Below are 11,191 nucleotides of genomic sequence, written 5' to 3' on the forward strand. Positions count from 1 at the left end.
AATGGAAGGACAGCCAATAGTAAGAATTATCATTTCGTTCCAAAGAATTAAAGGTGAGACTACTTGCACTCAAATTCTTTATTTCAGCCTCAGTGGTGATAGTATGTTTCTAAACAGGTGGGCACAAAAATTATCACAGGGTTTTAAACATTATTCTCTAGATAATGTCTCTTGTGACATTCCTCTGTAGGTATTTATTTTCCTTTAATAAAGTATTACTCGGAATTATGATTTAATTACTCAGAAAAGTCTAAAGATGACTCTATTTCATCCAAAAAGTCATTGTCTGGGTTATAGGAATAGTCCACCAAACTCACATACCTCTTTATAAGCCAAAGCAAAAGATGTGAAGAGTGGGCTCAGGACAGAGGAGAGAAGGGGAGGTAGGAGATGCTTCTCTTAGGAATGGCTTCCCAGGCTGGGCCCTCAGGGATGAGTCCTGCATCCCCTTTAACTGTCACTTGGAGATTTCCTTACTTTCAGTCCTCGTGTTGGCTTTCTACACAGAGAATTCACAAGTGTAAAATCACTGAAACACTGCCACAACGAGGTGTTTCAGCCTGAGATGCCCCGAGGGGCTTGTGTGACACAGCTACTGTCTGCACAGTCCAGTTCATGATTTCTCTAGACTTCTTTCAAAGTCTCAGAACTTAAGTTCTCCTGCCCTTGTATCATCACATCAAAGAATACCTGTTTCTTAAATCTACATAAATCAGGATATTCACTCTTGAGGGACTGCAAACTTTAACATAATGCATAGGATTTTTCATGATTACATGCACAATCATTATTTACAAAAAATTGCTGTAATAGGCATGTTTATTGTTGCTCTGTGACTAGAAGGGGTAATTGTGTCTGCAATGACAAAGAACTGCAATGCTGAGAGCAGTTGCTGTCGCTGTTGTTTGGTGCCCTCTGCTGGCTGTAACATAGTGACACTGCTTGGGAATTCCTGCCCAAGTAATGACAATTATTTCCACCCATGCCCAAAGACTAGGCTGAAACTGGCTAAAGCATATGCTAGAGAAGATAATTTCATTAGACAAGCTTAAGAGACTGATAGAATTGCAGCATTTTAGTAGAGGTAAATGCAAGCCATATGTTTTATTTTAAAAGCTTAGCAAATGTGCACATTCCCCCACATTCCCTTCAGTTGAAAGGCTGTATTGGAGTATTGGAGTACTGGGATTGCACAGAATATTAACATATGGTCAGGTGCTCAATACTATCAAAGTCCTATTGCAGAAAACACAGAAGGAACTGATGGATGTATGATATTAGTGTTTACACCAAAGTATTTGCCTCCTGTCTGTAAAACAAAGCCAGCTAGATTTATTTATTTATTTTTAAAAGCAGAATTTTAGAATCTACCTACCATTAGTCCCTTTAGTATGAATTGTATGCACATAAGTTAGAAGTTTTCTCCTGTTGAATATTCTCTATATTTTACCCACAACAAACAAGTAATTAGAAGCATAACTACATTCTATTACAGAATTTTAGAAGGCACTTGCATGTAATTGTTAAAAAATTGATTAAAATCTAGATCCCTCAAACTTTTCTGCTGTAACATTCGCAGAAGCCACTACCTGAAACATGGCAAATTTAAAATTAGTAGAACTGTTTTTCAGCGAATCAACAATTAACTGGCAGAGACAATGATAACAAAGATCTTCCCTGAGCTTAGGGCAGATAAGGCATTAACACGTTTAACAGACATCTAGAGTCACACAGATATTTGCAAATTATACAGTGAGTTTTGAAAGATAAATTCTTGCTTCATATATAAATCAACACTTAACCATCAGGCTTATAAAGAAAAATAATCTTATGCATACTTTAAGGCCCAAAGCATATATCTGTATGTACACTGGCCTCAAATACCATTTGACCACATGGGCCACAGATTTGGATGCACCACAGCACCATCTAGAACTTCTGCTGATGTTGTTGTGGGCTTACCTGGCACCCCACATACTGCAGTAACATCTGGAGGCCTTAACCTTGTCCAAGATTCCTCAGAGAAGGTGCTGTACAAACATGAGATGGTGAATAGTGAAAACAACTGTTGATGTGGCTTACCAACCTTTTGACTTGCCTGGGCTGTGTTGAGTGAAGAGGAACTGTCTTGGGCTGATGTTTGATTGATGCTGAATGATGGGCACACACCTAGGGCTGAGCTGGTGAGGAAGTGTCATTGCCATGATGGTGCAGGGCAGGGAGTGCCCGCAGGATGGGCTGTGCCAAACTGCATGCAGCCCCTGAGTTGGACATAACAGATTTAAAACATGATTAGATGAGCTGGCTGTAACAAATCTTCATTAGACTGTTTTCAGTATGTTTACTCTTTTCAAACTCACCTTCTCAGGGTCAACTGTCACAACCACTGGGTCCTCTCACACCTTGCACTAACAGCACATTTCAGGAGCAATAATGCCGGCCCCAGGAAGCTTGCACCAGTTGGAGGAGGGGCTTTACAATCCCAGCTCATTCTTCGGTGCTTTACACAGTAATGCTTTCCTTCCTGGGACAATTTTAAAGCTGGCTTTCCTCTTATCCCTCACATCCCCCAAAAGAAGTGCTGGCTTTAGACTGAGCACTTGGATTTTGTGCATCAACACTCTCTGGGCCTGGCAGCTCCCAGTGCCTGCTCTTAAGCCTGCACATCTCTGAGGAGAATACAGAAATAAACGATTTAAGAAAGCATCTTTTAGATTTCATCTCTCTCAGTCAGAAGATGCTTAACAAAACAAAAATAGAGGTATGTCAGTGCAATCAAACATATAGTTTAGCCTGGGAACTCTCTCTGAGGCCTAGACCAAAGCTCAAGGGCCTGCCCTTCTCAGAGGGACATGCACTCCCTTTTGGCAGGCCAAGGATAGTAGGGCCAAGCTAGTGACCTTGAGTAAGAACTGCTTTTTCAGGACAGACATTAAGGAAATTTACATATTTGAACTATTCTCCAGCCATACATGGTCAAAGTCAACCCATAGTTCATCCACACCTTCTTTCAGCACATGTCCTTCAGCAGAGGAGAGGAGAGGGAAAAAGAGCTGAAAATACATCTTGAAGTGAGCTGGCCTGGTACAGGTCGACAAGTGAGGAGTATCCCTGCTGCAAGCATACTTTGCAGCAGCCACAGCCATTGCCAGCAAGATGAGCTACAAGCAGAACGCTCTGTAGTGGCAATTCCCTGACAAGGGAGGTCTGTGATTTCAGAGAACCATAGTTCATACTTACAGGGCCATATGCAGTCCTTCTGAGAGAGCCTAGAATTACTGACACTTCCAAAGAAGAACCGCAACTTCTTTCACATGATACTGCAAAAGTTATGTAGATGTTTGACGTTACAGACAAATTGTCCACTGGAACAAAAGACTTATCTCTGAAAAATAGTAAACATACCTGCACGTACTAAACTTAGGCCTCTAAAACGAACAGAAATAATTTTCTGGCACAGTTCACAATGAATGTGATTTTTCCCAAAAGGACTGAGATTATTTTGCTCAGCAAAATTTGTGTACAGTTAAAGTTTCTGTATTCTTATCTTCCCTTTTCATCCACAGTTTTTCCTCCACTATTCCATTTCGTCTCTGGCTGAAGGCAAGTGACAGTAACTTTGTCCATTTCTTAGAGAAATAAATTTTCACAGACAAAATCTTAATTTAAATTAATTTAAGCAAGCAATTTTAATTAGTAGGTGTTTGCCAATTAGCTCTGGAAGAAAGTTACTTGATCACATACCTTAAACAGAGCATTTTCCCAAGACTATGAGCTCACACATAGACACTTATACTAAACATCCTCGTCAGTCTTTCATCCTTGTGGGAATCAAATGCTATTTCTGCATTAGAACAAGTTAAATAATTAGCAATATACTTGTATAGCAAGCAACAATTTACGTCCAGACAGCAAGAAAATACATGTTATACTTTGTCACACACATTGCAAGAATACCCTTCACAAGTTAATAACACAAGTCGTGATATGCCTTAGGGGGCGCCTGAAGAACGTATTGAGGAAGGTCTGGCACCGCCCCCCCCCCCCCCCCCTCTCCTGGTACTCTTTGTTTAATGAAGACTTTGAAGAAAATCACCATATCAGTACAAGAAGAGTACTGAGACAGTTTGGAAACAACAGGACGGCTACTAACTGACACCAGATAACACACGAATTAACAAGTAATTAACAAATGTAAACCTTCAATAAAATTGTGAACTTGGAGTACCCGTCAATGGGGAAACGGGGGAGGCAAGACAGGAAAAAAGGTACAAAGCTTCCATGGCTGCAACTGCATCAATGCTTTGGAGCATTGCCGAAGGGGAGATGCGTAGGGGGAACACACGCAGTAAGGAGCAGTAAAAGAAGGGCAGTCTTGTGACATGTGGGCAGTTCGACCTTTACCTCAAACTGAACATAAAACAGAAATGGAACAGTGAAATAATTCTGCAAAAGGTAGTTCTTCGTTGCTTAGGAGAATGGTAGGAGCAGAATTATTGAAACCCCATAGAAATAGGGTATTCATTCATTAAATCTCAGTACTCCTAGAGAAAAATAACTATCTGAAGAGTAACCGAAGTTTACAATGAAGAATGTATGTTTCTAGAAGTCAAAGGCTGAGTTAGTAGTTGGATGGCAGAGCATGCGGAATAGCGGGAGCCGAAAGGGGCTTTGGGTGGGGACAGCAGGGCTGGAATGTCTTCTTCCATGAAGTTCCGCGAGGTCGGGCAGTGCGCTGCAGGTGCGCTGTTGATCCACAGTGAGTGCTGTGTCAGTATAACTGGAGACAGGGTGGGAGGGGGTTGGGGAGTCATTGATAGAGTTAGTTTGGGAATGAGGGAAGTTTACAGTGTGTATGAGTACGTGTGCGCATCCAAAACCATAGTGTGGCGTGTGGCTGCACTGCCTTGAAGAGGGCCGTTGCAGGGTGGTAAGTGCCGCTGCGCCAGGCCTTCTTGGCTAGGGTGGTGGAGGTCGGGGGTCGTGGCAAGCCCTACTCAGGCTCGGTCCGGGAGGAGTCCTTGGCCGGGTGGGCTGCGGGGAGTTGTGTGTTGCGTAGGCTTGTGTTGGTGGTGCAGCGCTCTGGGGCTACGTGCGTCTTTTGGCGCTGTGTGTGGTGGGTGCTGTTTGGCGCGCAGGTGGCAAGAGGGCTGGAGCAGGAGCAGGAGGTGCCTACGGCCATCCCACCCTGGTAACGCCCGATCTCGTCTGATCTCGGAAGCTAAGCAGGGTCGGGCCTGGTTAGTACTTGGATGGGAGACCTCCTGGGAATACCGGGTGCTGTAGGCTTTTGCTGTATTTTTTTTTTGTTTGTTCGTTTCCCTCTGGTCCCATGGGGTCGATCTGGGTGCAGGAGGCCTCAGCTTTCATGTTTGTGGGCATGGTTCCTTTATGCTGTGTTGTAGTCACTACTGAGTTTGTGTGTATTTTGCCTTTTATTTGTTTTCTTATTTTTTTATTTTTTGTTTTTTTTTTCTATTCACTCTTTTTTTTTCTTTGCTGTCCCTATTTTCTCCTTTCACTTTGCCTTCAAATAGGCCATGTGTGTCTGCAAGGGGCCGTGCCATGATCTGCCATGCCCACTGCAGGCTCCCAGCCCAGGTTTTCTGTGGATTGCCCACACGTTGTTAGTCTCCATTTTCACTCTGATCTCAGTCTCTCTGGTTTACTCTGCTTCTCATCTTCCTTCCCTTGGCCCACCAACCTACTCTGGAGCTACTGTATGCACTAGGTAGTCCCCTGTCAATATGCACTGGATGCCCCGGTGTTCCAAGACATTTCTTTTTGTCATGTGAGCCCCATATCCTACCCCTTTCCATGCTTTTATCCCTCAGCATGATGTCATATGGTACAGAATATCACTTTGGTGTGTTTAGGTCAATTGCCTTTGCGATTTCCTTTTCCCCAGTTCTTTCCGTCCTGGGGCCACAGGCAAGGACAGGTACTGGGCACTTCTGTGACAGAACTGTCCTCCATCACAGCATTTCCATCCTAAAAGGGGATTTCCTCAGGCAGTGCCTGAAAACTCATCTCTTCTGTCAGAGTTGCTGTCAAGAGCATGCCCAAGGAGTAGACTGTGAAGAGGCTCCTTGCTTTCCTTTTTATCTTTGGGCTCAGTGCGATAAGTGCACGGTTCCTGTGTGATCCTTCAGGGATTGTGAGCTGGTTCAGGTGTCTCTTTTGGTGTTCAGGACCTGTGCAGAGAGTGAATGGTCTGCAATTAATTTTATTGAGTCTCCACAACATGTGATGGGACTGATGGAGGAATGGTGTTTTTCTGGAGGTAACTGGGAGCTGCCAGGGAAGCCCAGAAGATCTGCAGGGACAGTGGGTGCCCAGAGTCAGCAGGAATGGAGCCAATAGAGCATGACCCTGATGTGGGTGGATTTACCCAGAGATTCAGTGCTAAATCTGGGTATGAGCAGCAACGTGCCTGGGAACAGCTGTCCCCTCCCCCATCCAACTCAGCAAACCTGTTGTGCTGGGTGGGAGGTGAAGCCAGGAGCAGGAGCCTGCCATGGTAAAAACCAGTTCTGGTTCCAAACTACCCTTCTCTGCTTTCCTCTCCTCTCTCAGCCCTGCTGGCAGAGGACAGGAGAGCATCTTGGGGCATGGGGACAGTCCACAAAGCATCAGAGAACGCGTAAAAGCATGCAGAGCAAAGAGGAATGAAAGAAGGAATAATGAAAAAACAAAACAAAACAGCTGGAAGAAAAGCTAGCTACCACCAGTGCAGCATGACAAGAAAAAACCCATCTCCTCAAGGGAAACAAAAATGTAAAGAGAGAACGCTGCAGAGCGCGAGGACATTCAGGAATCAGGTGCAGCTGCAGGGACTCTGGCTTGTATCCTGCATGCAGTCCATCTGACCTGTTTCCTTGTAAAACCAGGAAGAAATGGTGTTTTTCTTTTACAGCACCCCATTGGATGGCAAATGGAAATGCTGCACCCATTCTTCTATTCCAGTCTCTAGTACTGCATTACTTTTGGTATTGGTCAGAAAACCTTAGAACAGGCATGTGCTCATGCCCCTGTTCACTATATTGCAAGCATGAGAATTAATTCTAAGAACAAAAACTTGAATCTCTCAATTGTGGTCATGCATGGCAATGAAGTATACTTAAAATATAAGTTAATGTAACTGGAATAGTGCCAATATAACTGTATGTCCCGCATGCTACAGCTGATGTAGGTCTGCATGCTTTCCTTTCAGGGGTCTTGATAAAGCCACACAATGCAGTAAAATGTTTTGTAACTTTAACAGAAATCAAAGCTTTACTCGTTGAGGCATAGCTTCAGATACTAGTTCCACAGATTACAAGCATCCTGGTGAAAAGTAGGTCTATCTTCATAACTGTTAGGGAATAAGAAGAATAGTTTTCATGATAAAAACTTTAGGTTATCTGGGCTATTAGGTTATCTAGGCTATTCTGATCTCATTTACTGCCACGAGCTGCTGTTGGAATGGATGTGAGTTACCACTCCTGATGCTTGCCGTGATCTGTACCTCACAGCTGAGAATGGTGCAGGTTTCAAAAAGTAAATACACAATGTATTTTGGTGGTGTATCCTTATAAATACTGCTGCTGCTTAATTGATGTATAATACAATTAATTCTTGGTTGCAAAACTGTAATAGCTTTCCAATGTTGTGAATAGTTATGGATGTAGCATTAGACTAGAAAGTGTGTTGCAAGGTTATTCAACTTTAGCCAGGGACCTTTAGCAAAAGAAACATAATGAAAAGATGCCAGCAGGCTTATCAAACATCAGAGAAGCCAGGGCCTCTGCACAAGGCCCAGCTGTGCGATGCTGGGAGTAGGTTGGGATGCAACAGGCAGATGTCAAGACACTCCCCTCTATCCTCTTTATCTTCCAACACCTCAGTATATTCCATTAAAAGACGGGTTGCTAAACTTATCTCTATACAGTGATGAGCAGATGTTAAGAAATAATCACTGTGTGCTGACTGAGCAAAGGTTTTGATTTTGGTACCTATAAATTACCTACACTGGGCGTTCTACTGAGCGTGTGTCTGTGAACAGAGCTCATCCAGAGGACAAGCGAGGAAGACCATGGGATGAAGTAAAAGGCTGTCAGTTGGACTGTCCCAATGCTAAAGGAATGCTAGACAGTAGAAGAGACCATGGAATAGAAGACCAGAGACTTCATAAATCACTACCTGAGATAGGCGTGTTCATGTTAATTACCTCACAGGTAACTGTGGAAATAGAACGGACTCTCAATCGTGTCACCTTCCCAAGGGCTTACAGTAGAAATATCCCCAGCGCTTCCCGGCGCCGCTAATAAAGAACAGCTGACTGAACGGTAACAAAATTGTGCTGTTAAGTTTTCCTTCGTTTCAACCCCAAACTGAGCGCTCTGTGCGGCTGCAGCGCGGAAATGGAAGCTGTCGGCTGCGGTTCGGCCTCTGCCTTCTCTGTCTGCTCACCCGGAACGCGCCGCGAGGAATGGGTTACGCGCTCCGCCCCGCTCGGCCTCACCTGCGGCGCCACGAAGAGCCGGCTGCCTCCTGCGAGCCGCACCGATGGCTGTCTCTGCACGGAGCTGCCGGCCGAGCAGCCCGGGCGGTGACGGAACACCAATAGCGCCGCTTGGAGAGAACGCCGGAGAAGAGCGAGCTCGGAGGACACGAGCACTGCGACCGCCGGCAATGGCGGATGGGCACTTCCGGGGGAGGGAGCGGTGAGACGCTGCGATTGGATGTGTTCGCGCTGCGCTCTGCTGCGGCTGGGTAGGAGCTGCTGCAAATGAAACGGCTGCTTTATTCTCCTCCTCCCCTTTCCTCTTTTACATCTCACGGAAAGGCCATTTGCCAGGCAAGGGATGCGAGGATCAGGTGTATGAGGAGCAGAGCAAATGAAGCTTAATTTCAAAGACTGGTCTCTTCCACGTGACTTCCCTGAGGTCCGATACAAGGCTGAATGGATTGGCTGGTTATTCAGTGAAAGCTTGCTGGCAGGCTTTTCTCTTCTGCTTGAATGCAATTTTCAGTAAACCTCCAAGGGTCACATTACTGCTCTCCTGACCCTTGTGTCTGATTCATCAGTGGACTCAGAAATTATGGAGGGGAACACAGACACACAGAACACCCCTACACAGCTGCTTTTCTTTAGGAAACAGGTTCAAAAGGCTGCTTGCAGGAAGAACAGAAGAGAAAACTGTGCACGGTGTGAGAATTTTTTCTGTTAGCAATGAAAGACCATCTGAAGCTCCTGGGTTAGGAAGTCCCCTATCCAGAGGATGCCAGTGATGACATCTCCTTTGCAAACTCTTCCTGTGTGGTGAGAAGCATCTGGGTCTCCCCCATCTGTGGGGTCTCCAGAATCCTCAAGGTCTCTCCAGTGGATGTTTTCCCATGAGAAATGAGATGCCAGCCCTGGAAGAAACTCTTCCTGCAGGCAAGATGCTTGTAGGGCCTTCCTCTCATGTGGATTAGGGAATGTTTAATGAGGTTCAAGCTCAGGATGAAGCTCTTCCTGCATTGCAGGCAATTCTAAGGTCTCTGCCCTGAGTGGATCCTCTGGTAGTTGACCAGGTTGGAGCTGTGCTTGAAGCTCTTCCCACACTCAGGACATTTGCAGCACTTCTTCCACGAGTGCTGTCTCCTGCAAGTGAGGAGCTCTGTGCTCTGCACAAAGCCCTTCTCACACTCGAGGCATTCGTAAGGCTTCTTGCCATGTGGACTCATTGGTACACCCATGTGCACGGCTTCTCCCCAGTGCAGATATTCTGGCACTTCACAAAGCTCAAGCAGTGCCTGAAGCTCTTCCTACAGGCTGCACATTCACAGTGTTTTGAACATGGATCCACTGGTGTGCAGTGAGCTCCCAGCCCTGGGTGTACCTTTTCCTGAAGTCAAGGCACTCAAAGAGGCTTTCCCTTGTCTTGTTTCACTGGGGTCTACTGACTGTGGAGATGCAGCTGAAGCTCTCCCCACACTGCTTGCAGACATGTTTTCTTCCTCCATGGTGACTTCTCAGTCCAGCTGAGGTTTCCTTTGGGTCCTCACCCGCTGCCCCACAGCAGATAGGTTTCTCTGGGGTTGAGAAGAGGTGACTTCCCTGGGCACCTCCCTGCACACATGTATGGCCGAGTTGTGCCACTTGGCAGAGATGACCCACTTGGTAACATCCCATGGGTGCCCAGTGGCTTTGCCATAACCTGCTCTACAGTCTCCTTTGCATGTACAATCAACACCATGTCTCCAGTCTAAAGAAAGCCGTGTGGGTAATTCCCATGCGAGAAAGGGGGAACCTGATTTACTTTGGCCCCTGAGCTCCTCTGCTTAAGGGATTTGTAAGGTTCATCACTGTGCAAAGCCACAGGTGGTGACCAGGCTGGGGCTCTGGTTGAAGCTCTTCCCACACTTGGGGTGCTGCAGGCCCTGTCTCCTGTGTGGATGTGCAGGTAGGCCATGAGGCAGGAGCTTATGAAGGTTCTCACAAACTCAAGGCACTTTTATGGTCTTTCTCCTCTGTGGATGTGCTTGTGGGAGCTGAGTTTAGATCTGTTTATAAAGCCCTTCCCACACTCAGAGCACTTATATGGTCTCTCTCCTGTGTGGACGCAATAGTGGTTAACAAGGTTGGAATACCTTTTAAAGCTTTTCCCACACTCAGAATCCCACACAGATTCTGACTTTTCTCCTGGCAGACTTCCTTGCTCCTTGGGTCTTCATGCTGCTTTTGACCTGTGCTACAGTCTAGGGAATTCCTCTCCCCCTCTCCCAGATGGTTTCCCAGTGGCTTCTTGAAGTGCTCTGCTTGCTTCAGGCCCCTTTAGACATTCCTTCTGATTTTTTTTCCACAGAGACTCTACCCCATTGCCTTTGTGCCACACCAATTTTCTTCAGATTCTCCTTTATATTTCTGGTCCTATCTCCTGCTGGATGACAGGTGAAATCCAGAAGTTCTCAGGGTAACTGTCCCAACCCCAAACCGTCTTAGAGTCCTCTCTGTGAGTTGGGAAAACGGCATTTTATGGCCTTGTTCTCTCCAGGCTGGTTGGTGCTGCAATGCAGTGTGTCCCATTGGGCCAAAATTGTGTGGGAAAACAATATGAATGCATGGAGCCCATCCTGGCAATGAGATGCCATGGACAGAAAATCCTGCTCTGGATATATGGGCTTGGCTGAGTCCCTGTCCTGAGACCAAACGCTCAGGACCAGG

The 11,191-nt window shown here is 45.8% G+C and overlaps 1 protein-coding gene and 1 non-coding gene across 3 annotated transcripts in view; one reads left to right on the plus strand and one right to left on the minus strand.

Annotated features, from left to right (window-relative positions):
• Positions 1-8,672, minus strand: part of GPC2 (glypican 2) — a 419,550-nt gene extending 410,878 nt beyond the window's left edge. Inside the window, exons 1-3 of one of the 2 annotated variants that reach the window (XM_046898721.1) lie at positions 8,504-8,672; positions 3,241-3,320; positions 2,087-2,669 (exon numbers count right to left, since the gene is read on the minus strand). In XM_046898721.1, coding sequence (XP_046754677.1) covers positions 2,087-2,204 — 118 coding nt within the window. In that variant the 5' untranslated portion in view covers positions 2,205-2,669; positions 3,241-3,320; positions 8,504-8,672. Of the gene's footprint in view, positions 1-2,086; positions 3,321-8,503 lie in introns of both variants that reach the window. The other variant, XM_046898720.1, reaches the window with a different exon arrangement.
• LOC112533043 lies at positions 5,171-5,289 on the plus strand. The gene has a single exon (XR_003076825.2). It is a non-coding gene; the product is annotated as a 5S ribosomal RNA (ribosomal RNA).
• Positions 8,673-11,191: the final 2,519 nt, after the last annotated feature.

This window comes from Gallus gallus, chromosome 9, assembly GCF_016699485.2.
Source record: "Gallus gallus isolate bGalGal1 chromosome 9, bGalGal1.mat.broiler.GRCg7b, whole genome shotgun sequence".
Taxonomy (NCBI): Eukaryota; Metazoa; Chordata; class Aves; order Galliformes; family Phasianidae; genus Gallus; species Gallus gallus.